Source organism: Camellia sinensis, chromosome 14, assembly GCF_055761805.1.
Source record: "Camellia sinensis isolate YWXY chromosome 14, ASM5576180v1, whole genome shotgun sequence".
NCBI classification, from domain to species: Eukaryota; Viridiplantae; Streptophyta; class Magnoliopsida; order Ericales; family Theaceae; genus Camellia; species Camellia sinensis.
This window is the reverse complement of record NC_138974.1, coordinates 17,886,677-17,913,992: the sequence shown is the minus strand read 5'-3', so window position 1 is coordinate 17,913,992 and position 27,316 is coordinate 17,886,677. Positions and strand designations below refer to the sequence as shown.

Below are 27,316 nucleotides of genomic sequence, written 5' to 3'. Positions count from 1 at the left end.
GTTGTCTCGGGGTCATCGGAACCGGCTCTCATGAAAGAAAGGGATGTACCTCCGGCATCTGAGTGGAGGAAATCTCCTTATTTTGGTCGGAAAGATCCCTTCTGGCGGGCGGCTACCTCCACCACTTCTCTTCTATCTCCGAAGGCGGCTCCATTATGTCTCACTGAGGACACTGACTCTGGACATGAGGCCCTCATTTCTCCTTCCTCGGTGCTACGCTTTCGGATTGAGCGGGGGGACTTTCCATACTGTTATCCTCAGTTCAAGGCCTTCTCAAACCCTCCTTTTGGTTGGCGGGAGTGGGTCGATGATGTCCTCTCGGACAAGAGCTTCTGTCAGCGGCTTCAAGAGGCCCGACTATTGATCCCAGTGAAAATATCTCGATCCCTATCCATCCGTCGCAACAATGCTAGCCTGGAAGCCATGGCTCTTCGGTGGAGCACCGAGACACACACCTTTATACTTGGCCAGCATGAGATGGGGCCCACCCTTGAGGATGTGTTCATGTTGCTGTGTCTGGAAGTGACCGGCCCTGATGCCTTCGACCCTGAGCAGACACCCCCCGAAGATGATTCTTTGATCCAATCTCTGAAGCTAAATCTTCAAACTTGTGGTCGGTGGAGTTCCGTTTTTTATGGTTCAGCGAGGAGGACTAGTCGAGTAAGGACGGACCGTGCCTCCTATACTGCATGGATCCGCCACTTCTTCAAAGATCTTCAGCCCTTGGCCAGAGATGCTGACCCTGAATCTCGGGAGTATGAGGCCGGTCCGATGTATGGCTCCAGGCTCTATTTCTTGGGATTTCTGGCTTGCTTCCTTTCATTCTTCATTCTTCCGAGCACACCTCCGGATTCCCTCAATCCTTTCGTCTTCCCCTTGGCAGTCAGGCTCTTCAGAGGAGATCGGATCCCTTTGGCTCCACTATTTCTTGGGAATCTCTACTATCGGCTGGATCTACTACATCGAGATATGGTTCGCTCCGTGGGTCGATATGAGCCTGTCTCCTTTATTCACAGCCAGTTCCTGCTATGTTTCTTCTTCGAGAGGTTCCCAAAATTTGCCCATGCTCCGACTGTATTTGAGGCGGAAGTTCTTCAGGAGATAGTGGATAAAGATGGCATCCCCGTGCTCGATACTGATGGGTCTCGGACATTTGAGAAAGCGAAGTCTTGCCAGCCGTTGATTACACGGTGGTCACGTACCATTTCCACCTTATCCTTGAATACTCTGGTGGATGATCCCCGACGCTTTGTGGCACAGCCGTATGTATGCCCACCTATGGGTGTGGCCACACCGCTTATCTATCATGGTTCCTCCCGCTCGGTGTCCTTTCCTTTGCCGAAGAACATCCCTGCACCCTTTGTTGATATGCTGATTATGATCCGTCCGAGTTCATTACCGGTGTGGCATGAGGAAGGCGTTGATAGTGCCGTTTATAGGCCTGACCGCGTAGCATGTCAATTCGGATTTGATCAATGTGCCCCGGGGCCAGCACCTCCTTTATTATCATTTTCAGCGAGCTACGGGCGCTTCAGTCGCGGGCTTGTACACACCGTGCTTCCCATATCCGGCTCTTTGACGATGCCAGGCTTGAGCCGAGTAGGGGGTTTCACCCCCTCTTTCAGGCGGTATTGGCAGAAGAATATCGATGCGTTTATTGCATTTGTCCAGAGCAGACCGACCGTATGTTTGCCTCCGCCGATTTATAAGAAGGATTCTTCTCTTCGGCTACCCGAGAGCTGAAAATCTGACCACATGTACGAGAGTTTCTTCACCTCATCTGCTCCAACTGACCCTTCTGCTCGGGCATCTGCTTCTAGCTTGGCAATTACTTCTCCGGAGCCAGTCCCTTTGAATAAGGCCTCTGGTCCTCGGACGACCCGCCTTAAGAAGATGGCTCACAAGAGGACTTCTGATGCCAGTCCTTCCGCTCCTCGCCTTTCCAAAAGGCTTCATGAGGTACCCGAAATTTTTGATTTGAAGCTACTTTCCTTTTTGCGACTATACCTTCTAAAAATGAAAACTTTTATTTGCCCATGTTGTGCAGGATCCTGCGGTTGTTGACGTTCTCAGTACCGTGGCTCCTGGCCATGCTGCCTCCCCCAGGCCGGACTCAGACTTGGACGACACCCTCCCTTTGTCTGCAAGACTTGTGAAGATGCGCACCTCTCGTATAGCAGTTATAGATGATGATGATGATGAGGCTGAGTCCTCCGACCATTTTTGTGACCTTATTCCACGTATGCGTCGTCACCGCCCTACCGTAGCTGAGGAGGAGCGCTATCTTGGTGACGAGGTTATTGGGGCTCACCGTTCTGATGTTGAGATTACTAGAGGGACTGATGCCTCAGAAATTGATGCCGTAGGCCATGCTTCTAGAAGCAATGTAGAGACGAGGTGCGCCTCTGGGAATGGTGTGGAGGTGGATGTGCTAGAGATCTCTGAGACTCGCTCTAGCACTTATGGTGATTCTCATCCTCCGGCCCTCCTTCCTTCTTCAGGGATGACTGCTACTGTTCAGGCTTCATCAGACATTGAGATCGATCAGGTGGTCTCTACACGACCAAGTGACTTTGTTGATGCTAGGAGTCCTTCAGTTGCCCCGGCTTTGCATATTGATTCTCCCTCTGGTAATCTTTCTTTCTGAAGTTTGTCATTTACTTATATCTGTGAGAAATCTTTACTTAAATGACTTTCCTGTTCCCTACCTCTAATAAGGCCTTCTTATCTTTTCTTCAGTGTTAGCTGCTACCGGGGTCCTGCCTTCACCTGCCTCAGACTCTGCTCCAGTGTTAGCTGCTACCGTGGTCTCGTCTTCACCTGTCCCGGACTCTACTCCAACTCTCTTTGTAACTCCTCACGGTTCTCCTTCTCAAGGGGGAACACCTGCCTTTGAGACGACTGCCAGAGGTTCTTCATCGCCAGTGCCTTCGAATATTTTGGATTTGAATCTCAGTGATTTTCACATTGATAGTGATGCTTTTGGTCTTTCCCCTTATCGTTCGGCATTCTCAGGCTCGGGACCTCTGCCGGGAGTTACCCCTCCGGGTGGTTCATCTAACCCGATAGACATTGGGGAGATTCCTGAGACTAGCAGCTTTCCGGCCCCAATTCCTCCTTCAGCTTCTGGCAAAGTATCATTTCTCCATTATTGGGTAGCTCCTGAGTTTGCTTCAGTTCTACAGCTTGTGCATTCAAGTTACCCGGAGACCTTTGCTTCATTTGCTTGCCAGTGTCCACTCATTCAGACTGCTCTTCTCGAGTCTTTTGCCACTATCTTATATAGCTTGGACAGGCAACGGTTGTGTGACCTTAATGGGAAAGTAGTCGAGACGGCGTATCAGGGGATCTCTGACATGGAGCGTCACCAAGTGGACTTATCATGGCTTCGGAAGCGCCTGGATATAGCTTCGAACGCCAGTCATCGGCTGGAACTTATGTCTGTGCTTGCCTCTTATCGCACCTCTATAGATGAGGTAAAGGCAACTCTTCGTGAACTTGAGTCGGGTTATGCTCGGGCCTTGGAGACTTTAGAGGCACACTCTACTATTTGTCCTCCAGATGTAGATGTGACGGGCAGCTTCTTCGAGGGTGTCTTTAGGAAAGATTGAGTTTTTTTTTATCATTACTTTCTTGCCCCTTTCGATAAAAATGTTTTATCTAGGACAATGCAATGAAATGACAAAATTTTTGTTGTTTGGATATTTTCGTATTGTTTTCTCATTCTACTTGATAAAATATTTATTTCGAATGATACAATGGAAAGAACAATCATATGCACATGTTTATAAAAGCTGAAGTATTCTCATTAGTTCTTCAACTTTCTTGACAAAAGTATAATAGATTCACTGTAAGTGATGGGATAAAACATATACCATAGAGAAAATCAGCTTCTTCATAACGTAAGGGAAATACAACTTTTAGACAAAGTAAGAAAGTGAAAATGAATTTCAACATAGATAAGTCCAACTATGGGCAGTAATGCTTGATAAACTTTGCATTGAGCGGGCCAGTTCGGAAGCCGTCTTCAACCCTTACAAGTTTGTAGTACCCGCTTGAGCTCGCCCGAACCACCTTGTAGGGCCCTTCCCATTTTGGAGAAAACTTGGGCAAAGGCTATCCTCGCATGATTGGGTCTACAATCTTCCATACTAGATCACCTTCTTCAAACTTCCTTGGTATCACAGTTTGGTTATAGGCTCGGGCAATGGACTCATGATACCTTTCCATGACTTTTGCAGCTCTGTCATGCTTTTCCTCTAATGCTTCCAATCTGGTGGTTCGAGGCTCCAATACCATCCCCGAGGCGAGAGCCATTCGAGCAGACGGCGTTTCCAACTTTATAGGTAACACTGCCTCGGACCCATACACAAGGGAGTAAGGAGCTGCTTGAGTTGGCTTTCTCTTCGAAGTGCGATACGCCCATAGGGCTACTATCAACTGTTCGGACCAAGTCCCCCCAAACTCATCCATCATCTTGCTCAGAATCCTTATCAGTGTCTTGTTTGTGGCTTCCGCTTGCCCGTTCCCTTTTGGATAGTAGGGTGTGGATTTGTGATGCTTCACTTGGTAAGTCTCTAGGAGGCTCTTCACATATTTGTTTATGAAGGGAGTGCCGTTATCCGAGAGGATGGTGTTTGGTACTCCAACTCAGCAAATGATATTCTCCTTGATGAAGTTCGCAACTGCAGGCCCCGTAGCGTTCTTCAGAGGAATTGCTTCGACCCACTTTGTACTCAATTCTGTGGCTGCGAGAATCCACTTGTACCCCTTAGAAGATGTGGAGATGGGCCCTATCAAATCAAAAGCCCAGGTATGGAACGGCCATGGCGTTCGGATACTATGCAGGTCTACAGCTGGAGCATGGATCAAATTTCCGTGTTTCTGACAAGTCTGGCACCTCTTCACGTGATGGGATGCATCTGACTCCATGGTCGGCCAGTAATACCCAAGGTGTATAAGTTGCTCGAACAGCCGAGCCCCTCCTTGATGTTCAATCTCGTGGGCTCTTCCGAGGACTAGACCTGACTCCTCCTTGGAGAGACATCTCAGGGGAGTGCCCTCAATACTTCTTCTATACAGCTTGTCCTGATCAAGAAAGTACCGCCTCGCTCTCCTCTTGAGGTGTGCAATGTCCCTCGGGCTCTCAGGTAGTGTTCCCTCTTTGAGATAGTCAATGTAGACTTGCCTCCAGTCAGGGGTATCAATTTCAAAGCAACTCTCATCCTCCCGGATGTATGACTGACACTTGGGGCATTCCCTCTGTAATTGATTTGAGTCCTTCTCCATCTCGGGCCAATAATAACCTTGTCTTTGGATTCTTCTATACAGACTGATATCCCCATCCCCGCAAGACTTTTCATGGATCTGTTGTAGTCGGAAGCTTGCTTCTTGTTGGCCAATACACCGGGCTAGGAATCCGGTACCTCCTCGGAAGTAAAGTTCACCTTGAATAATTGTGAATTGGGCAAGCTTGGCCATAGTCATTTTTCCAACTTTGCTTCTGAGTTGCTCGAGGACTTCTCCTCTCCAGTCCTCCGGAAGGCCTTTGTCTTCGGGTATTATTGAAGGTTTTGTTCTCTTCTTGATAACAATTGTTGCCTCTTCCTCTGGAATGTCAACTCTTGCCCCTAATGTTGCGAGGGCATCTGAAAACTTGTTGTCGGAGCGAGGCACATGCTCTATTTCGACCTTCTGAAATTTGTCAAGAAGCCTTTGGACTGTTGTTCGATATGTGGCCAAGGCAGGCTCCTTTAAGACGAACTGTCCTGAAACTTGCTTCACTATCAGCTTTGAGTCCCCCCGGATCCGAATCTTCTTGATACTGTGCTTCTCAGCTGCTATCAAGCCTAAAATAAGAGCCTCATACTCGGCTTCGTTATTCGAACAATGGAAATCCAGTTTATAAGACAAATATAACTTTTCCCCACTTTTGCTTGTAAGGACTATCCCGGTTCCTCCCTTCCCTCCGGCTGCTGCTCCGTCAAAGCTCAATGTCCAGAAGCTTTCCTCGGAAGCCATAGCTGCGTGCACCTCTCCTCTTAATTCTTCATTCACTGGTTCATAGTCACCACTTGGAAATTGGGCAAGGAGATCAACTAAGGCTTGGCTTTTGATCGCCTTGGGGGCTACACATGTGATCTCGAATTCACCCAATGCTAACAACCATCTTGCCACCTTCCCGGTTAGAGCAGGCTTGCTGAGGAGGTATCGGATTGGATCACTTCTAGTAACAATCTGAATCTGATGTGCTAGGAAGTAATGTCTGAGCTTTTGGGCAGTGAATACCAAAGCTAAACAATGTCTCTCTACTGGAGTATATCGGACTTCTGCTCCTCGAATCTTCCGACTGATGTAATACACCGGGCGTTCTACTCCATCTACATCTTGGACCAATAATGCCCCTATGGACTTGGGGGTTGAAGTTAGGTACAACATTAGAGGCACCCCAGGCTGCAGGGCTATCATGGTCTGAGGCGAGGTCAAGGCCGCCTTGATTCTCTCAAAGGCCTTTTGGTGCTCTTGGTTCCACTCGAACTTGGCATCTCCTTTTAACAAAGAGCCGAAAGGCGCAGAGATCTCTGCCAGTGCTGGGATAAACCTCCGAATATAAGACACCTTCCCGAGGAACTTCTTTAACTCCTTCTGAGAATGCGGGGGAGGCATTGCTCTGATAGATTTGACCTTGTCTTCATCTGCCTCGATACCATGCCTATGTATAAGAAACCCGAGGAACTTCCCGGCCGTCACCCCGAAAGCACATTTGAGAGGATTCATCCTCATTTTGAATTTCTGGCACCTCTTGAATACCTTCTCAAGGTCTCGGAGATGGTCTTCTTCTTTCTTGGATTTCACCACTAGATCATCAACATAATCTTCCATCTCATGATGGATCATGTCATGAAAGATTGCAGTCATAGCCCTTTGGTAAGTTGCACCCGCATTCTTGAGTCCGAAAGGCATGACTGTATAGAAGAAGTTTCCGAGAGGTGTTCTAAAAGCAGTCTTTTCTGCGTCCTCTTCAGCCATCTTAATCTGATTGTATCCACTGAATCTATCCATGAATGAGAACATCTGGTGTCCCGAGGTAGTGTCCACGAGGGTGTCGATGTGAGGAAGAGGGAATTCATCCTTCGGGCAAGATTTGTTCAAATCTCGAAAGTCTACACATATTCTGATTTGGCCATTCTTCTTCTTTACTGGCACGATGTTTGCTAACCACGTGGGGTACTGTATTGGCCGGATGAAACCAGCCTGTTGAAGTTTTTCAATCTCCTCCTTAATCTTCTCTTCGAGATCTGGATGATATTTTCGAGCAGCTTGCTTAATTGGCTTGGAGTTTGGGAACACATCAAGATAGTGGGAGACTAGGTCAGGATCTAGTCCGGGCATTTCCTTATATGACCAAGCAAACACATCTGAGTATCGGCTTATCAACTTTAACAACTGTTCCCGCTTTTCTGGGCTAAGGCTCGAACTTACGAATATCGGCCTCGGTGCATCTTGTCCATCACTCAGATCTATTTCGATAAGTTGTTCAGGCTGAGGCTTCGGCCCATCTTGCATACATTCTGGAGCCACTTCAGGCTTTATTACTATATCATTGTCAGGAGGCTCTTCTTTTGACTCGGAGTTGGTGACTGAAGAAACCGACTCCCCGCACCTTCATAAATAATACACCATCTTGCCTCCTTCTCGAACTTTCATCACCTTCCGAGGAATAGGCGGACTTTCTGGTCTAGACATCGCCCGCTTACTTGATTCTGTCATCGGCTCCTTGTCATCTTTGATATCCTCCCAACGAGGAATTTTGACCCCTCGAGGCTTAGAGGTGGTGGGAACTTCTTCGACAGCCAGTTCGGTGAAGTAGATGGCATCAGAATAATGAGCTTCATGGATCTCGAACGGCCTTTCTGTAGCCTGAATTGTCACCGTCTTCTTTCCCCATTTAGCCTTAACACACTGATGATAACTTGATGGTACAGCCCCATATCTATGCATCCAGGTCCTCCCTAGAATGATGTGATAATTTGCCTCAGAATCGATAATATGGAACTTGGTGGCCGAGCAAATCTCTCCAACGGCTAAATCAACTGTTACGCATCCAATAGTAACTCTCCTTTCTCCACCGAAGCCAGTGATGACTATCGGCTGCTTCACAATGCGTTCTTCAGAGATTCCGGCTTTTTCTAGAGTAGCGCGAGTCATAATGTTAATAGAGGCTCCACTATCTAGAAAGGCCCTTTTGAACTCAACCCCGTTAATAAAAACAGTCACATAAAGCGGGCGATTGTGAGAAAAAGGATACTTTCGATCAGCCTCGGAGAAAGTAATGGCACTAGATTGCTCTTTTGCCTTCCTCGGGATAGACCCCTCAGTCGACATGCATTCCTCATGGTGTGCCTCGGCTATATTAATGATAGACTTGGTGATTTCCGTTCTTGCCTCCCTGGAAAGTCCAAGCTGGTCAAAGAACTGTTTGAACTTTACACAGTCTTGCAGGGTTTTGGCATAGTGATCCGGATCTTTTTCCACTCTTGGAGGCTCGTAGTTAACCATCTCCTCGGTCTCCTCAAAATAAGATGCCACATAAACATGGTGTCCTCCTCTTCCATAGTATTCTTCTCCTCCTTCTGGATCAAAGGGATCTTCGCCATGAGTCATAAATGTTCTGCCCTCTGGATCGAGAGCACTTCCATAGTAAACTTGCTCACCCTCTGGCTCGAGGATGTCGTCCAGATAACAGTCATCGTCATCAAGATTAGCGATAGCCTCGATCATTGGGCCTTCATAAGCTATCATAGCAACATTCTTGCCCTTGTCTCGGTGTTGAGGATACGGTTGTTCTCGGATGTCTTGAGTCCCTCGCTTTTTGAACCTCAATTCGTCTGCCTCGACTTTATCTCTGAAGATTTTCCTGAGAGTCCAACACTTCTCTGTCGGATGTTTCAATGTACGATGGTAGACACAAAATTCAGGGCTCTCACGGTCCTTTTTTGATGGCATTTCTTCAACATAAGGCAATTTTAGCTCTCCGTCAGCCACCCATTCCTTAACTAGAGCTTTCACTTCCTCGATTCCACATGGATAAGAAACATTCCCCTTTTCACCATTATATTGCTTTCTTTTCTGGCCTCTATGACCTCCTCCTTGTGAATTTCGGGTATCCGGGGCAGAGGCAGCAGCAACGATAGGTCCACGAGATGACTTGAAACTAGTCTTGTAACTGGCTTTAAATCCGGACTCCTGAGCCTGAGGAATGCTAATGTTCCGAGCTGCTTCTATTAATGCCGAGAAGGTGGGTAGCTTGTGGTTAACTAGAAACATTTTGTACCTGCTCAATGCCCCTTCTAGACAAATTTGAACCAGATAACTCTCCTCAACAGCTTCATGACAATCCACGGCCTTGTCCTGAAACCTTTTGACGTAGTCAAGGATGTCTTCACTTTCTTGTTGCTTCTCTTTACACAATGTAAGTGTGGTCACCTTCTCCGCCACTTGAAAGAACTTGGAGTGGAATTTGTTAACCATTTCCTCCCAACTTCGGACAGAGTTTGGGGCCAAATTAACATACCAACTATATGCTCGGTCGGTGAGGGACTTAGAGAATTCTCTCAGTCGGAGGACGTGGTTTGAACCATGAATACCTAGAGTCTCGATGAATCGCACAACATGTTCTCGGGCATTTCCTTGTTTGCCGTCGAACTTGATGAACTTCGGCACTGTATACCCCTCAGGGTATGGATAGCTCAGCATCTCAATGGGGTAAGGCGGCTTGACGTCTGGATCAGGCAAAGAGGGTAAGGTCCTCTTGCCCCGTTCGAGATCGAACATGGCCTGCACATCGGCGAGAGTGAGAAACTGTTGAGGGAGAGAGTTTGATGGTTGTATTCCCGGGACTTGGCTTATGTACCCGAAGACTGAGCTAGGGGCGTCTTGGCCATTCTGGTGCTGCGAATTCATCATTGGTGAGGACATTTGACGATACTGGCCATCAGCGCCTATAGACAAGCCAGTTGGTGATGGGATATTGAATTGAGGCCCATAGAGTCCACCGCACGGCGCCGCTATACCGGGTTGTGTTTGCAGATTTGTTGTCGGCACCAAAGGAGGCCCGCTTGGTGCTTGGGTAACATTTATTGATGGCGTAACAAGATTAGGTACGGGCAGAGCTCCCTTTTGCGCCATCATGCTCCTTATGTTTTCCTGGACACCAACAGTCGTCGGAGCGCCATTCATTACACCAGAAACTCCCCTAGTCACCATTGGATCTTGGCTCGGCACGCCATGGAGACCGGGTATGGGCAAACTGCTGCCGCCTACTGTGGTTTGAGCATGTGTTACTGTGGCCGTGTTGCCATGAGCCATAGGCTGATTGGGGCCTACTTCTCCTTGGATTTGATTTTGCGCTCCGGTGGGAATAACTCCACCACCAGTTTGATTTCCGTTTGGCGCCGGTGCAAAGTTAGAACTCATCACCAACATGGTGTGAGTGAGATTCTGAAGAGTGGTAAGAATCTCTTGCTGAGTATTCTGAAGTCCTTGAATGGCTTCAAGCAAAAGTGGTTGATCTGGAGTCATGGTTCTGTCATCACCACCATTAGAGGATCCTTGTTGGTGAACTTCATCTTCTCCCGCCATCCTTGTTGGAGTTGTGTGGATTCCAGATCTCGTTGAGACCATTAACCAATCCGCCTCCCCAGCGGAGTCGCCAAAATGTAGGAGTGGGTTCAAGAAAGGAGTTGGAAAATTCGAAGATCGAATTCTCTAGAATATGATGAGAGGCTTAGATTCTTCAATAATCTCAACTTAGGAACACAACAACAAAGGAGATGATGGAGATAAGAGATTGGGTGAAGAAGAAGGCAAAATGGCTAGAGAATAGAATAATGGCAAGGCTCTCCCATTGATCTCCCACTTTCACTCTCAAGGTTGATAATGGAGAAGGGAAATTAGTTCTTTCCCAAGAGTTAAAAATCTCCAAAATCCATCCCTTGTAAAGCTATGGGTGGGTGCTATTTATAGGCACCTCATGATGTAGGATGGAGCCCATGTGCAAGGCACATGGGGGATATTCTCTCTAACCACCTTGTCCGAGGAGGTGACCTCTCCGAGGAGGTGACTTCTCCGAGGATGAGAAAACCCCGAAGAGGAGATCAGTCCCTCGGCGAACCCTTCTTCTTAGCCACACCTAACCAATGATCCCCAATCATCCCAAAGGGTCAGGGGTAGTCCCAGAGGACGTCCTGCCGCAAAATATTGCCGAGTCTCATGGACCCCCCGGGGTCGTGCCACCTCGACCCGGGTATAGGCTAGTTTAACCGAAGAGTGAATTTGTCTCCACTCACCGTCCTCGGGATCGGGTCCTTTGTTCGAACTCCATTACGCCCATGGTTCTGGTGCGTAGATCCCGGAAAGCTCCGAGCCCGCAAGTGTTCTGGGACTCATTAACGGAGCGACTTCTAGATTGCGTCTGAATCCGTTCGAAGCCAAGTATTTCGGACCTCTAGGTTCGTGGATCCGAACCCTTTCGAGTCCGAGTGCCTCGGATCTCTAGGCTTGCCTAATACCCTTTCGAGTCCGGGCCTGAGTAAGTCTCTAGGTTCGTGGATCCGAACCCTTTCGAGGCTTAGAGCGATTCAATCCGTTTGATGGCGATAAATTTGGGCCCACCGATTCTTGGACTTGCGATAAATTCGGGCCCACTAATCTTGGGCTATTGGGCCTAAATAATTTAGTGGGCTCAAATTAGCCCCTCTTACACTCACCCACCTTGAAATTGTCCAAACAAACAGCACAGTCCACTGGACTACTTCCTTTCTCTCTTGCTTTGAAATCGAAGCTCGGAAGCCTTTCGAGGTCGTCTTGAGGCATGCTTGTGCTTCCAAATCTGGACTTACATGTAGCACACTAGAGTGTCCTTTATATAGGACTTCATAGGTGACACGAGTCACACACCCTTAGAAGCCTTTACATATTCCCATGCAACCTATTTACTAATATGATGCATTTTCTTAAGAGATATATGTCACCTAACTTTTAGGAAATTGTGGATTATAATTTCCAAGGCCCCTCAATTCACAATTCAAAACATGGCCAAAGTTCATTTGTCCATTTGCTATTGCTTTTCTTGCCATCTTTAGGCAATTATCAATCCTTTACATTTTAATGTTGTCGTCTTTGGGTGATGACTAATCCCTTCTCGGTATGCTTTGACATACCCACATTTCATTTGTCCTGTTACAGCTGCATATGCAACTTCTGCTTTTTCTGTTAATCTTTTGGCAGAGATCAATTTGAACAGTTTTGCTTCTTTCACATTTGCAATGTGAATTTGAGGTCATTTAGCTGTTATATTAATTGAATTGGATGTGATATCTCAATTTACTGATACAGAAGTAATAATCTAGACATATTTATTCTTTTATTAAAAGCAAAGCATGATGGAATGAGGCAGTGTGGATTATCTGAAAGGGGCCTGTTTTTACTCGGACCTGGATGCCAATTATAAAACATCAAATTCTTGTTTAGGATACTACCATTGTTGTTTCTTTGTTTCAATAAGACTCACTGTTTTTACTTGGTATTTAAAAGTCGGCGTTAGTTGTTTAAATTTAGAATCGTGTAAAATTTTAATTGAATTCTTCATGTTTGAAGCTCAATAAGCTTGTTAAATAATCTACTGTGCCTTTATTTATTTATTTATTTATTTATCTTTAAATTGTAAGCATGAAACTGCTAGTAGCAACTTACTAGACATTAGAATATTACTCGCAGCATTTAAAATAATGTGCTTCGCCTCATGACAAAGGTTCATTTTAGTGATTTGACAAAAGTCTCAAAACACAGTACTGTTAACTTTATTGTTTTCTGTTTCATTTTTAGAAATGGATGACCCTTCGCGTATTCCACCCATTGCCTCAGAGAGACGACGTTGTGCATTAACTAATACTAGTCGTGGCCGAGGTCGAGGTTGTGGTTGGGGTAGCGGTCGGGATGATGATATTGTGTTAGAGGAAGCACGTCAAATCTTGGAAGAGGATGTGATCGATAATGGTTTAGGGGATGATGATGATGCTGCTGATGTAGATCAAGCTGAGGAGGTACTCACTAGTCCGTTTCCTGGGGGCCCATCAGATCCATCAGTACTGAAGAGCTTCAAGGCACATATTGCAGCAGCTATATGGGAGCAAAAGGTAGTATATCTTTTTATCCATGTTTGTTTCATTTAATTATTTATTGAACAAAATTATTTATGTAAATTATTACTTACCTTGCAGGAGAGGAATCCCTTAAGGTGTTATAATCATGCGTCCAAGATTATTGAGTGGCGGTGGTGGTCAAGAACTGACAATAGAAGGTTTAGGGACATTGTGCAGCTGTCAGGCCTATCTTCTTTGGTCCATTGCACATATCGGTTCGTGAATAGGATTGTCATAGCTGCATTTGTTGAGCAATGGCAACCAGAGACAAATACTTTCCATTTGACAGTTGGTGAGATGATGATGACATTGGATGATGTGGGTACCATCTTGGGGATCCCTATCACAGGTAGATCAGTTAGTGCTGCAACTTTAACAGATCAACAGGCACATGCACTTGTGGTAGATGCCTTGGGAGTTGATGATGCTAAAGCAACTGAGGAGCTATCATCTGCTAGGGGACAATCAGTGAAGCTGGAGTGGTTACGAACCAAATTCAGTGGTTGCAAAGATTCAGACACCGAGGAATCCATAGCTTGTGCCACCAGAGCGTATTTGCTATTTCTATTGGGATGTACATTATTCAGCGATAAGAGTGGGACGAGAGTTCCTGTTGTGTATGTCACATCCCAAATCCGGGCATGACCGGCCGTGGCCCACAGGGACTTAGCCCATGGCACACGTAAGCCTAAACATGAATCCAAAATCATAAAGAATAAATGTGATGATAGCCCAGAATAAATAAATCAAAACTCAATCGAGTGACATGTCACAATTGAAAAACAAGTCATAACCAACTTCCTAAAAATATATATATACTAAATGGGACACAAACCGCCCACAACATAAAATAATTCTAAATAAAACTCAACCACAATGTATGGACAAAACTCGAAAAGCAACCTAAAACAAATTAAATAAATGCCCTAGAGGTCCATGCAATTGAGTCCCCGCTACGCCATGAGTCCACTCTAAGTCCTTCTAACACCTGGAAATGGTAAACAACTAAGTCAGTTGATAGCTCAGTGAGTAGCAACATGGATAGTAAATACAGTTTTGAAAACAGGGTTCAATTCCAAAATAAGGTATATCACAGAAACTAGATTGGCATACAGTTTGGTAAATATAATCTGTTTCAAAAAGAAGGTTCCATAGTTTAACACTTAAAATACGCATATCTCGCAAGAGCATGATAAATGACATTTTCCACTTAAAACAGATTATAACATGAACACCAATAATTTTCTAGGTACCAATAAAAACAAATAATCTGCCACACATTTCTCAGGCTATAAGCCCCGTTGGATCCAATACCGAACTAAGAGTCATCCTCAGGGTGGCACCTGGGCCTTTTCTCAAAGACGATCCGATTGAAGGTCACCTAGTTGTTTTTAAAGGTCTTTTCCTTACAATCATTGAGCACTAGAGTCATCACGGCCCAACCCGGATCTGTTCCCTAGTGGCCAGAGTCACCACACACAGTGCAATAATTTCCCTGGACTAAATACACACATGGTCCCAATAATCAATACACATCAGTTTCGTAAAACATGGTAGTTCATCATTATAAACATGAGACCAAAACAAATAGTTTACAGTATGCCAAGTTCACACATGTTTCAGAAATAATTTGATTCAATTGATAATATAATAATTTATCAAAACAGTTTAATCATGAAACAACAATTTAATTTTCCAACAGTTCAGGGTATGGGGAACATTTATAAAAATATGTAGCATGAAACTACTCACCTGAAAACGAAATAGTATAATCCTCGAATAAAGTATGAAAGTCCAACTAGTGGCCTGAACCAAGTATAAAAACTACACGTCACAACTAATTTAAAAATACTAAAAAAGTAGGAACTAAGTAACCTCAACTAAAGCGCACTAACACGGTTCAACCCAACTCACCGTTACTCTTAAATATTACCTAATTTCATGTTCTTCAAGGTTTAAAATCACCCAAGACATAGGTTCCGATCGAAACTTCACTAAAAATAACTTTAAGATAAAACAGAGTTTTAAACAAGTTTTCGCAATTTATTCGCTAACTTTGAAAATTACAAAACCCACTCCACGCTATTCGAAAAATTCCAATAACCTCCATATATGATCTAATATATCCTAAGTTTCAAACCCAATTGGTTTCACTTGATTTTCTTATCAAAATAATTATCTACAATTTATTATATCCAAACAGGTTGTTTTCTGTAGCACTTTAAAAAAATTGACGGTTCTCTTAGTATACACGAGCAATCAATGCAAGGTAAAAAATTCAAGAAACTAGACTCGTAACCGGTTCTAATGACACTAATTTGATAATTTTTGGATTTATACCCAAAGAGAACAACACTCCCGAATTTACTGTTTCGGACTGGTTTCCTGGACAGATTTGAATACCTCAATTTATATGGATTTCGACTCCCAAAAATTATGAAAAAAATCAGATATGCAATTCAATATGTAATTGATCTACTGTAAAAATTTCAGATTAAAATTCATTCGTTTGATATGGTTTCTTGATTTTTAAAGTTTGCTGGCAGATTAATATTCTTAGGAACAACATTATGAATTTGATTAAAATTTCTAGAATACTCTCCCCATCAGCCAATCCATTCCTTTTTCTTCCACCAACTCACAACACCCACAAGCACCATAACTATGTAAACATTAATCTATAATAGAACAATAATAAATTGATTCTTACCTTAGAGTTGTTCAACCACAAAGTTGCTGAAAACTTCTCTCTCTCTCTCTTTCGTGACTGCTGCTATACTCTCGTGGCTGCTGCTATATGTTGAAGGTGTAGTGCAAAGCAATTATAATTAAGGGTTAGGGTTTTTGCTAGGAAAATTAGGGTTGCTCTATATATATCTAAACAAAACTCTAAATAATTATCTAAACAAAAGGTTTTAAATTATTATCTCTTTATATCATTTTATTTTCTAACCCATTAATTTAAATAAAATATAACTATTAATATAACAAAATATACTTACAAACTTACCCTCTATTTTTTTTTTATAATAAATCTTGCCTCTAAATTAAATACTTCCACCACAAATTTATTTTAAGTTTAAAATTAATTAAAAGATCCTCCAATAATATTTAATTTGCACCTTAGAATTCACTACCAAAATATTTGAGATTGTAATATTATTATTTAATTATTTACTTAATTTTTATATTCGGGTTCTCACAGTGTACTTGAAGTTGTTGATGGATTTGTCTGATATTCATACATATGCTTGGGGTGCAGTTGCATTGGCATATTTATACCGACAGTTGGGATTTGCCACGAGATCAGCTGTTCGACAGATGGCTAGTTACATGAGATTGTTGGAGGCATGGATTTATGAGCATTTCCGGCCATTTAGACCTCACCAAAACATGGAATATACTGTACAATTGCCTCACGTGCATCGATGGACTCCTCGTCGGGAAGCTGGCTCAACGATATCACACCTACAGGCGTTACGGGAGGAGCTTGACAGATTGGCATTTGATAAGGTACACCAATTAATATTAGTTTAATTAAGTTTTCTCATTACATGTCACTCATCACGATTTCATTTGTGTTTCTTTCTTAGGTTACTTGGGATCCATATCGACATTGCCGTCAATATCACCCATGTCATGAGATCACATTCTACACTGGCTGTTTGAAGTGTTTGGATGTAGTTGAACTCCATTATCCTGAAAGGATTCTTAGACAGTTTGGTAGGGTTCAGACCATCCTACCTGCGCCACTCGACCCTGTTCGTGCTGTTAGAGGTGTGACAGCAGGCCGATATACAGTGATGTATCAGTATCTTGATCAGATATGGGAGAGTTGGGATAATCATGTTTTATCTGCTCGGAGGAGGAGTACCCCAGTCAGACGTCCAGCTGATTGTGTTGATGGTTACATGTAGTGGTATACAACCATCACACACTTACATATCCAGAACCCCACACATCGGTCTGGTTTTAACCCACGTGCGCAGGATAGTCGATTTGACATGCAGGATGCTGAGGTATGACAGTATTGGTCATACATTGTTTACAATTTTTTTGAAGATGGCATGTGTTAATTACAATTGTATTTGTTCTTAATGCAGCGTATTGATCACGCACTACAGATTGCCCATCCTATCATCGAGGCAGGCCATGATGCTAGTGTTCGTGAGCCAGTTAGGTTATATATCAGGCCATTGAGAGGATGACACGTGTTCTTCAAGGTCAACAAATTGATGAGGCTGGACCTAGTTCTATTCCACTTCGAACATACAATCGTAGGAGACGAGTAGATGATAGGTAGTTGGTTATGTGGTAATCTTGTTTTGTTATTTTGTAATGGAAAAGAAGTACTCTTTTGATGTTTTTGTTGTTTTGTAATGAACAAAAATTACTCTACCAATATTTTGTAACGAACAAGTATTCATGGTTTGTATTTTTGGTAATCAACATGAAGTATTATGCCAATGCATTTGATACACCGCAATGAACAAGTACTACCATGTGCATTAAATTAACTCAAAGCTTAATCTAACTCAACTATTTAAATGCTAATCCACAAAAATGTATTGGTAACTATTTAAATTGCATCACTACAACTCAACTCACATACATACAATCAAATGTCTCTCTAGTAGCTACCCCTGAATGAACAACTTCTTTAAAATGCTCAATTCGGCGACTATATGCAGTATCCCATCCAGCCGCACAAGAATGATGAAACTTGCACCAATTGGTAGCTATCGGTGGAACTGGATGACCCGGTAACATGAACACCTACATTGACACAGCTAGAAGTATGAGAGCAATGCAATACAAAATGATAAATGTATTACACAAATCATAATGCTATACCTGGACAAAATGATTCCTATTAACAAACCCAATAGCAATCTCACACCGTTGAAGTTGTGATATTGGCACTGATCGTAGGGGGAGGAAAGTAAGGCATTGTTGTGCAGATAAGTGGTACAATACCACATTATAACAAGATGCAATAAGATGACCCATGTCAGGCATAGTCATCAAACGGTGATACCCTGGATTGGGCTCAAAGTATGATAGAATATGGGTCAGCTCTTCAATCCTGTCATGTGAACCATATAGATGAGTGTAATGGTCTACGTGTGTGTGCAATTCCTGTAGAAGATCACGCCTAACTTGACCCCATTCAGCCTCTGTAAGCCCCATCAAGCCAGCAATGGCCCTAAACCCGCAATTGCCATCGGCATCTATATCCTTGATAAGATGTATGTAAGGCTTCAATTCAACTGGAAGGGCATCAACATATGAATAAGTCGTACTTGTACGTGTCCGATATACCTATTCAACAGGGAAAACATCAACACATGAACAACAAAACACGTAATTTATCATAAACAAAAATGTAAGTGAAAAATGATTACATGTACCTGCTCTTTGGCAGGCCGTTTTTTATGTACTTTGACAGAATCTTGTGTGGGGATCTGGGTGCCCATAGGTGAGTGGCTATCATGTCCAGACTGAACTAGCTCAAATGCACATGGGTCTCGAGGCGTAGATACATCTATCTTCTTATGTCCCTTACCTCGAGGGTTGGGCTTCACATTCGGCTCAATGAGAAAACTACTTTGCGGATCTGCAATCTCTCCTAACTTATGCAGAATTTCCAACTGCGTAGTGTAATCAAATGCATTGAATCGCTTAAGTATGAGATCAAATTTTGGTTCACACCTCAATTCCACTTTATCATTCTTCAACTTTTGTACTACCTCAAGAGTCCTCCAGTGTGGGTTAATGCTATCAAGTGGTATTGGACGACTCTGCCGGATGTAATCGCAATCTCATGGGCACACGGTAACCCGTGTGTTCGTCGAACAACACATCCACATACTGAAGCATCAATGCCAACATCATTCGCTCGCTTACTCTCTGCTAAGACATGATCTAATGCAGTAATAGAGATATTGCCTCGGAGCTCTCTAAAATGGGATGGTTTGAACTGGTGTTGTACAATGGTTAAACTCTTCTCAAACGATGCCTTAATATCAACATGTTGCAACTTAAGCAAACTATGGATCTTTGTTCAAGAACACTCAAAATTTACTTGGTTAGAACCAAGTTGCCGTTTCAGTTTTGCATGTGCACTTTCAGCCCTGTATACAATGGAAACAATTAACATAATCAAGTTTAAATAATCAAAATCATAATGCGTAATAGTGTAAGGTAGACAAATATATATTACCTATTGGTTGTAACATTCCCGAAGTGCATACAACTATCTGTCCATACGGCAACAAACTTATCCTTATATGGAATTAACCAACTTTGTGACACATATTGCACTGACTCAGGATATGTATCAAAATCCGCAAGTAGCCTAGCAAGATGTTCATTGTATTCAAGCTCAGTTGAGGAGAGTACTAAGAAATTCCATAAAGAGATAAACTTGTCCCATTCCTCCTTACTCTTAAACATTTTCTTGCATTTCGCCAGTACATTTCTACTAGTATGCCATCTGCATAATAAATGTCGAGATGTAGAAAATACCCTGTCAATAGCATTCATCAAAGCAAGCTGCCTGTTCGTGACAATCACCTTAGGAATAGCAATGTCATCCAAGAGACTACGCAATGTAGTTAACACCCAAATGTAGTTATCAATCCGCTCAAATTGGAGATATGCAAAGGCTACGGAGAATGACATATCAGTGGATGTCACTCCAACTATCTCAAGAAGAGGAAGACGATATCGATTTGTCTTATATGTGCAGTCCATGATCAACACCTTTGGAAATGAACAGAGCAAATCTAAACTGACAAGATGTGCCCAAAACAAGTCTGTGACAGTCATCGTGTTGTTGTCACACCTATGCCGCTCAATGTAATTATGTTTTTCTAACTCACCCAACAAATGTTGCATTTGTGATCTCCCAGCTTTCTCAATAACATTATTCCTATGATGCACATTGTAAATGGTTTTCATAGTGATTACATTCAAAGCATCCTTTCGTTTCAATGTAACCAAAATCTCTTTCGGTCTGACCATGCTTTTGGACATATCCACTAATAATGATGTTTCCTCCTCAGATAATCTCCCTGCAAATGAATGTCCTTCAAAATGTTTAGCAGGAGCATGGTTATACATTCCACATGCTATATCTACCATCCAATCATCATCAGCCATCAACTTACGAGCCCTTAACTCAAAGGGACACCCGCATTTCTTCGTACCCGTTATCTTCACAATTTTTTGCTTGAATCATCTCCTTCTAATTTCTTATGAGCTCTGTATTGACCACTTCTCTCACAGGCAAGAAATATCCTTGGTGTCCTATGACCACCACCATAGTCTGATGTCTTAATGACAATCACAAACCCATTTTTCCTTCCGACGTCCCGTACCCAACCAAGTAATTCTTCTTTGCTCTTGAAAACCTACAAGTCAAATTCAACAAAGTCATTAATCATCCGAAAAGAAAAAGAAAAAAATACTAATTTTCAACATGAGACTACCTCATTAGTAATAAATTGACTCGTGTAGTTAACAAGACCCCCAGATCCAACATTAGCGCATTCCACGGATGCTCCGTTCTGAAAAAAAAAAAAAATTGTAAATGTTCGGCAGTATAGAGTTGAATTAAATGAAATTGTTCGATTTTTGTTAACCGAATATACAAATAAAGTTCGACTATAGTGTGTTGAACAAAGGCATTTTGTTCGACCGTAGTATGTTGAACAATGATATAATATCCACCTCTGATTACCTGAACTGTACCAACTATTTACCACTCAGCAAGTAACGAAAACGAAAACAAAAACAACAAAAAAATAACCTCTTCTTTGCTCTATTGTTGCGAATCAAAGTTGCCAGATGCATCCTTCATTGAATCCATTCAAAATCTTCAATAATACTATATTTTTTATTATTTGTTGAAGAATTTTTGGTTTTGATTTTAGGATTTTTGTATTATTGACAAAGAAGATGCGTAAGGAACAAATTTGAAATTGATAATTTATATTATATTCATTTTTGTCCTTTATAATAAATACACAAATGATGTGTATTATAATTTGTCCTCTATAGACATTTCACTTAAGATTAAAATTATAATAAAAAAAAATTAATTAATGATTTGCAGGTGGGGTGTAAATAGAGCGACCCACCAATCACTCTCTAAATTTTTGAAAAAGATTTCGAGAGTACCCTGAAAAACAATTCTTGTGTGGCCACTCCAAATGATGAAAATGTACTATTTTCATAATTAAAGGGTGATTGTTGTAATTATAATTCCCATAATACAACTTCCTTCTTTCTTTTTGGTAATGACAGTAGTCTCCATCCATGTTTGATGGTTGGTGGCAATGGAGTTGCCGAATCACAGTGAGCTATCCCCACGCCTTTTAGGGTTTCTGGATCACCATTTCACCCCCACTCTCCACCACAATCTATGTTCATCATCATCGGTATTTTCATTGTTATTACCATACAATACAGCTTGCGATCTCGAGGCGAATTTGAGCACAGAGTGTGCTCAATTAGATGCTCATCTCCAACACCTACACCAAAACCTAGCCAAGCTCATAATCTCATGGATTTCTCGATCAATTGCAGCAAAATCCACTCTCCACAAGCTCAATCTAACGACAATGTCCCCATGTCAGTACTACTCACTGAAACCCCATTGATTGAAAGGCTTCTTACCATACTCTGTTGTTTTAATTTTGGGTTTGATTTTCAGATGGGATTCAGAATCAGAAGATGCTGACCCAGGATTTGCCTCAGCTTGCAATGGAATTGAACCGACTTGAAAATATTCGCAGTTATGCTGGTCAGTTTTTCATTTGTTGCTTTGCTTATTTTACATTTTTTTTTTTTTTTTTATCTATGCTTTTTATCTTTTATGTATATGTATACTAGTATATAAATTTGGTTGTTGTGACATCAATCAGTCTCTCTGGTTCTGAAATTTTGGTTCTTAAGACGACACAAATCACCATGGTTGGGATGTACAATGCCATAATATTAACTTTTCTTGGTTTGTCTTTTTGATTGATGGGTTTGCTCCAGTGGACTGACTTGACTTCAATGTTTCTTCGTTAAAATGAAAAACTACTGTAAATTTCTCAAGTATTCTTTCATTGTTAGTTCTCGATTTGACAGTACACATTTTGTGGACACATCCATTTCATAGATTAGTTTTTGTTTTTTAATTTCATGTATTAGTTTCTAAACATGGTTTACAAGGTCCGGCACTCTGTTTTTGTTTTTAGTTTCTCAACAAGGTTAACAAGGTAGGTACACATTTGTTTTTGTTTTTGTTTTTGTTTTTTAATTTCATGGATTTGTTTCTCAACAAGGTTAAGAAGGTCCAGCACTTTTTACCATTAGATTATACAATCTCAAGTGACTTCTTAAGCCTAATATTATAATTTCCTATGAATTACTGTATTGTTGGTAGTAACAAAAATGATAATGATAAAACCAGCGGCAGTTAATTTAGATGGAATTCTTCATGACTTTTTTCTGAACATAAGTTTGTATGAGTTAAACCTAATATTATAATTTCCTATGAATTACTATATTGTTGGTAGTAACAAAAATGATAATGATAAAACCAGCGGTGGTTAATTTAGATGAATTCTTCAGGACTTTTTTCTGAACATAAGTTAGTAGTAGTAGTAGTAGAAGTCCTATGGTTAATTTAAGTTGGTAGAAGTCCTATGGTTAATTTCAACCTAATATTATAATTTCCTATGGTTAATTTAGTAGAAGTCCTATTTGCTTTGGTCTTGACTTCACATTGAAATGTTCTTGTGTTTTGTCCCTTAGCTACTGAATTCACTACAACTTAGAATTGTTAGAATTCCTGAATCTTTAATCAAATCCCAAAATTTTTACAATAATCAGAAGCATTTGTTTACATTTCCCCAGTTTGGGATGGACTTTCACCAAAATCGGGTAATTAAAATGTTGGAACTGGCAAAATTAGATTATCACATAAGATCACAGCCTAATTATTTTGATTATGTGAATGAAATACCAATGAGAAGCATGTGTGTAGAATATCTCTTGGAGGGGTTTATTAATTATTCAATTATGTGACCTTGTGGTTTGCCCATTCATCAATATAGCATGAGACCAGTTTCATATGAATGTCTTTGCATTATTTTAGACTAGATAAAACTATGTTACTTGGAACATGGATTGTTCCGGTGAGTGGAATGAGAATAAAAACATGGTAGGTATGATAAGACTAAATTTCTATAGATTACATTAGGAGAATTTAAGATACTTTTAGGCTAATTTTCTTTTTAGAATTACACATCCAATGAAATATACTTCAGTTTTTTTCAACACATCTCTAGGAGCATTATGGTCCATTTCTTTAATATTTGATTCATTTCCTTCTAAGGAAATGTTTAAGGAAATAAAGAAATAAGAAAAGCTATTGGCATGCTTTGAATCACTAAATTCAGCATTTTAGAACAAAAATGTTCCATGTTTTAGAAAATGCTTTCCAAACTGTAAATCACTTGGGTATTAGTGCGAATTGTTTATTATTATATTTTTTGTAGTGTAATGATTATACATTCATTATAACAAAATTCTTGAAATGTCCTGAACAAGTTAATCTCAAAATTTTCATCAAGCAGACTGATTTAGAAAATGATTGCTTCACCCAAAATTCATTAGTTATTGGTGAAGTTACGAAATTTTGCCATGGAATTTGCAAATGAAATGTTTGACTTTCTTGATCATGGATTAGTTGTTTTACTATTTGGCTTTATATGTAATACCACAATCTTACCATTTCCATTCCATGTTTAAGTGAGTGATATTTTACATGATTGTGCGCTAGGTTACGTGGAGTCTTTAAAATAAATCAAATACGCATGTCAGATCCCTATACTTGGACAAGGGTGTGGAATACGAGTCTGATACTATTGATCGGACACTTCTTATTTGTTTTAACACTATTATTATATGTATATATTATTGTATATTTGCTAATGATATATTTGAACAAATTCCAAGTTAGCAAATTGTTCTTAGGCCAAGTAATCCTCAACTAAGAAGCACAAACATTTCTAAGAAGTGGTGTGTCATGTCAGACACCAATATTACACAGTACTCATTGTACACTTCTTGACACCTAGCAGACATATGTCCAAATATGTGCTACTATTATTTAAAATTTTCTAGACTCGGTCATGCTTAAGACACTTTGGGAACACGTGTCTATTGTTTAGACACACATGAAACACATTACAAGTCTGAATAAAATAATTTTGAATCTACATATTCTTCTCCTTTAGACTTTAGAAATTAGTAGTGCTGCATGTTGCTATTATCTTTTGGTTAAATATTCAATACATGACATATAATTGTTTATCCTTATATATGACATATAATAAATTTATGAAAGTATATCTTTTGTGTGTGTCCCCCACGTGTTATGTCCTATATTTTTTGATTTTTTTTATCGGCATATTTGTGTTGTGTCACATGTATGTGTCAATGCTTGTTAGATCCTCAACTCAATTTCTCGCGGACATTCATCATTGTAAAAAAGCTATCTAATCTATATTGTCATATCTGTATGTGCCCACCAAAATTGCTTCTTTCTTTTGGGTGCATAAAATTGCTTCTTTCTTGCAATTCATTTTTCCTTGGAACATGGAGTGAGAGTTTTTTTATGCTCAATGGCTTTAGTTTGATCTTTGTCTTGCTCAACCAAATTATAGATGTTTTGCAAATCATGTACTTGCTCTCATTTTTCTTAACTTACCAGGCAAGTCTTTACTAACCCATCTAAGATTTCAGATACCACTCTACAGTTAGAAGCAATGGTTGGAGATCTTGAAGATGCAGTTTTATCTGTTGTGAATAAAAAAAGGGGAAGTGTACTCGCTGCAAATTGCTCAAATCCATCAGTTTCAACAGTAATGACTTTATTCAGTACTATTTTTGCTTTATTAAGATTACAGATTGCATTATTAGATCAAAGATGGGACTGCACAGAAAATTTTAATGTATTCATTGAATGCAGGACCAAGGATCAAGGGAAGAAAAGTTCTTTCAAGCTGTAAGATCCATGAATTGTATTGAGGATTTGTTGGTCAGTCCTGTGAAGTTCCGACCTCAGTGGTGCCATCTTATGAAATCTGTGGATTCTAGAGTAGACAAAACATTGACTTTGCTCCGGCGACAAGTTCTTGCAGATCACCGAGCTCTTCTTTCAACTCTAGGGTGGCCACCAAAAGTTTTTACATCAAAAATAGAAAGTGGGAAGATCTCTATCCTTCCAAATCCATTGGTTCTGATGCAAGTAGATAAACAGAAGGCCTATTCTGAGAGTTTTCTAGAACTTTGTGCTCTGCAGCATTTGCAGACACGGAGGGAAAAGCGACAGCTTGGGCTTTTGGGAAAAAAGAAGCTGAATACAGGGCTTTGGGCCATTGATGAACTGGCTTCTCCTATTGCATCACGGTCAGAATATCACTTCTCGAAATGGGTTGATCAGCCCGAGTTTATCTTCGCTCTTGTGTCCAAGATTACCAAAGATTTTATTGGCGGAGTTGATGATGTTTTACAGCCTCTTATTGATAGAGCAAAACTGGTGAGCTTGAGTGCTAAAGAAGCTTGGATATCCGTAATGGTCCAAGCACTTTCTTCATTTTTAGCAAAGCGAGTTTTCTGTGTTCTTGTCAAAAGATACAAAGAGAAAAAGGAAAAGTCGGAGATGATTTCTTCATGGCTTCATTTAATCGACCTTATGGTTAATTTTGACAAACAGATGATGTCACTTGTAAGTTCAGAAGCTTATCTCTTCACGGAGGACTCTGAAATGCTTGAAGGATCGTCAAGAGGCTTATCTGTGTTTTCATTATTTTCTGAAAGGCCTGATTGGCTCAAAATTTGGTCCAAAATAGAGCTCAAGGTTGGGAGAATGAAACTAAAAGAAGAATCAACGCATGAGAGGGCTTGGTTGGTTGACACGAAAAAAGAAATTGGATCTGCTGTTGACACAACAACCGAGCAGTTTCTTCTTTATACTAGGGAAGATCATAAAGCCCCCTTGATTGTAGAATCTGCGCTCAAACTTGCTTGGGAAATGATTGAACGCTGCAAAACTTTACCAGGCATTTTGGCAAGGGCCCAATTCATCAGATCAACTGCTGCTAAACTCCTCTTGTACCTTTTAAAATTACTGCTTTTGCAGTACAAGGGAGTTGAATTCCTTTCTACTGACTGCAATGATGGCTCCTTGCTGAAACTATGTGCGGTGATCAATGGTGCTCGATACTGTGAATCTAAACTACAAGAATGGAGCGACGATGTCGATTTTCTGGAGATGAGAATTGCTGAAATTGATAAAAACATCTCTGTAAAAGATGATATGAATGATAATTCTCTCTTCTTTGGAGAAGAAATAAAGAGCTTGGCCGATCTGGAGACGCATTTGCTAATGGAAATAATTGCTGATCTTCTTCATCAATTTGAGACTCTTACTGAGGAGTATCTCCAAAACAAGGACTGCTTTGAGCAAGAGGAAGAGGATGATGGCCTACATAGAGCCTCAAAAGTCATGGATTTTTCTGTATCTGTTGACATTCTTGAAGCATTGGATACTTTGAGAAGTCAGCTTTGTATCATTAATGCGAGTCTCAATCCAAAGGACTTCTCAGATTTGTGGAGAAGCGCCGCAGATGGGCTAGACCGTTTTATTTTTGGCAGCATATTCACAAGTGATTATAGATTCTCTGAGAAGGGTACCAGTCAGTTTGGAGCTGATATGCGAGCATTGTTTGTTGTTTTTCAGCCATTTTGTACTAAGCCTGAAGCATTCTTTCCCTTTGTCAGAAATTCTCTGAAATTGTTAGAAATGGATAGGCGAGATTTAGGGCATTTGAATTTTTGTAGTGTTACGCACTTGTCTTTTGATCAAGCTGAAAAGATTTTGAGGAATAGGAAATTTTGAATTGCATCTAGAGAGTTGAGAAATGAGAATTGATTATATGTTTTTGAACTTTCATTACATTTGTGCCAAATGAATCATATATATGCATGGCATTTCACTTTTGGCAACAACAGTGGTAGTTTTAATTAACTGAATGGAAAGGAAGAGTAGT

At 41.1% G+C, this 27,316-nt stretch overlaps 3 protein-coding genes across 3 annotated transcripts; 2 read left to right on the top strand and 1 right to left on the bottom strand.

Annotated features, from left to right (window-relative positions):
• The first annotated feature begins 691 nt into the window (after window positions 1-691).
• Window positions 692-2,699, top strand: LOC145807474 (uncharacterized). Its single transcript, XM_082905760.1, has 2 exons — window positions 692-1,959; window positions 2,048-2,699. Exons 1-2 carry the CDS (start codon window positions 1,756-1,758, stop codon window positions 2,645-2,647), a joined length of 804 nt encoding a protein of 267 aa, XP_082761886.1. The 5' UTR covers window positions 692-1,755; the 3' UTR covers window positions 2,648-2,699.
• A 15,102-nt stretch (window positions 2,700-17,801) lies between these two features.
• On the bottom strand, window positions 17,802-20,366 carry LOC145806827 (uncharacterized). Its single transcript, XM_082904655.1, has 6 exons — window positions 19,426-20,366; window positions 19,288-19,336; window positions 19,075-19,221; window positions 18,614-19,003; window positions 18,057-18,524; window positions 17,802-17,978 (listed from the first exon to the last, which is right to left on the bottom strand). The coding sequence occupies exons 1-6, from the start codon at window positions 20,364-20,366 to the stop codon at window positions 17,802-17,804; spliced, it is 2,172 nt and encodes a 723-aa protein (XP_082760781.1).
• Window positions 20,367-21,346: 980 nt separating this feature from the next.
• Window positions 21,347-27,219, top strand: LOC114276133 (RINT1-like protein MAG2L). Its single transcript, XM_028217944.2, has 4 exons — window positions 21,347-21,839; window positions 21,922-22,011; window positions 25,008-25,126; window positions 25,234-27,219. Exons 1-4 carry the CDS (start codon window positions 21,545-21,547, stop codon window positions 27,163-27,165), a joined length of 2,436 nt encoding a protein of 811 aa, XP_028073745.2. The 5' UTR covers window positions 21,347-21,544; the 3' UTR covers window positions 27,166-27,219.
• The last annotated feature ends 97 nt before the right edge of the window (window positions 27,220-27,316 follow it).

What these genes read in the sequence shown, in the direction of transcription:
- LOC145807474 (XM_082905760.1), top strand. Translation starts at nt 1,756, where the DNA reads ATGTACGAGAGTTTCTTCACCTCATCTGCTCCAACTGACCCTTCTGCT. An exon ending in TTTCCAAAAGGCTTCATGAG is followed by an intron (nt 1,960 to 2,047) that starts GTACCCGAAATT and finishes CATGTTGTGCAG; the next exon opens with GATCCTGCGGTTGTTGACGT.
- LOC145806827 (XM_082904655.1), bottom strand. Translation starts at nt 20,366, where the DNA reads ATGGCTGATGATGATTGGATGGTAGATATAGCATGTGGAATGTATAAC. An exon ending in ATGTTGGCATTGATGCTTCA is followed by an intron (nt 19,004 to 19,074) that starts GTATGTGGATGT and finishes TACATCCGGCAG; the next exon opens with AGTCGTCCAATACCACTTGA. An exon ending in ATAGGAATCATTTTGTCCAG is followed by an intron (nt 17,979 to 18,056) that starts GTATAGCATTAT and finishes GTGTCAATGTAG; the next exon opens with GTGTTCATGTTACCGGGTCA.
- LOC114276133 (XM_028217944.2), top strand. Translation starts at nt 21,545, where the DNA reads ATGGAGTTGCCGAATCACAGTGAGCTATCCCCACGCCTTTTAGGGTTT. An exon ending in TCTAACGACAATGTCCCCAT is followed by an intron (nt 21,840 to 21,921) that starts GTCAGTACTACT and finishes TTTGATTTTCAG; the next exon opens with ATGGGATTCAGAATCAGAAG. An exon ending in CAAATCCATCAGTTTCAACA is followed by an intron (nt 25,127 to 25,233) that starts GTAATGACTTTA and finishes CATTGAATGCAG; the next exon opens with GACCAAGGATCAAGGGAAGA.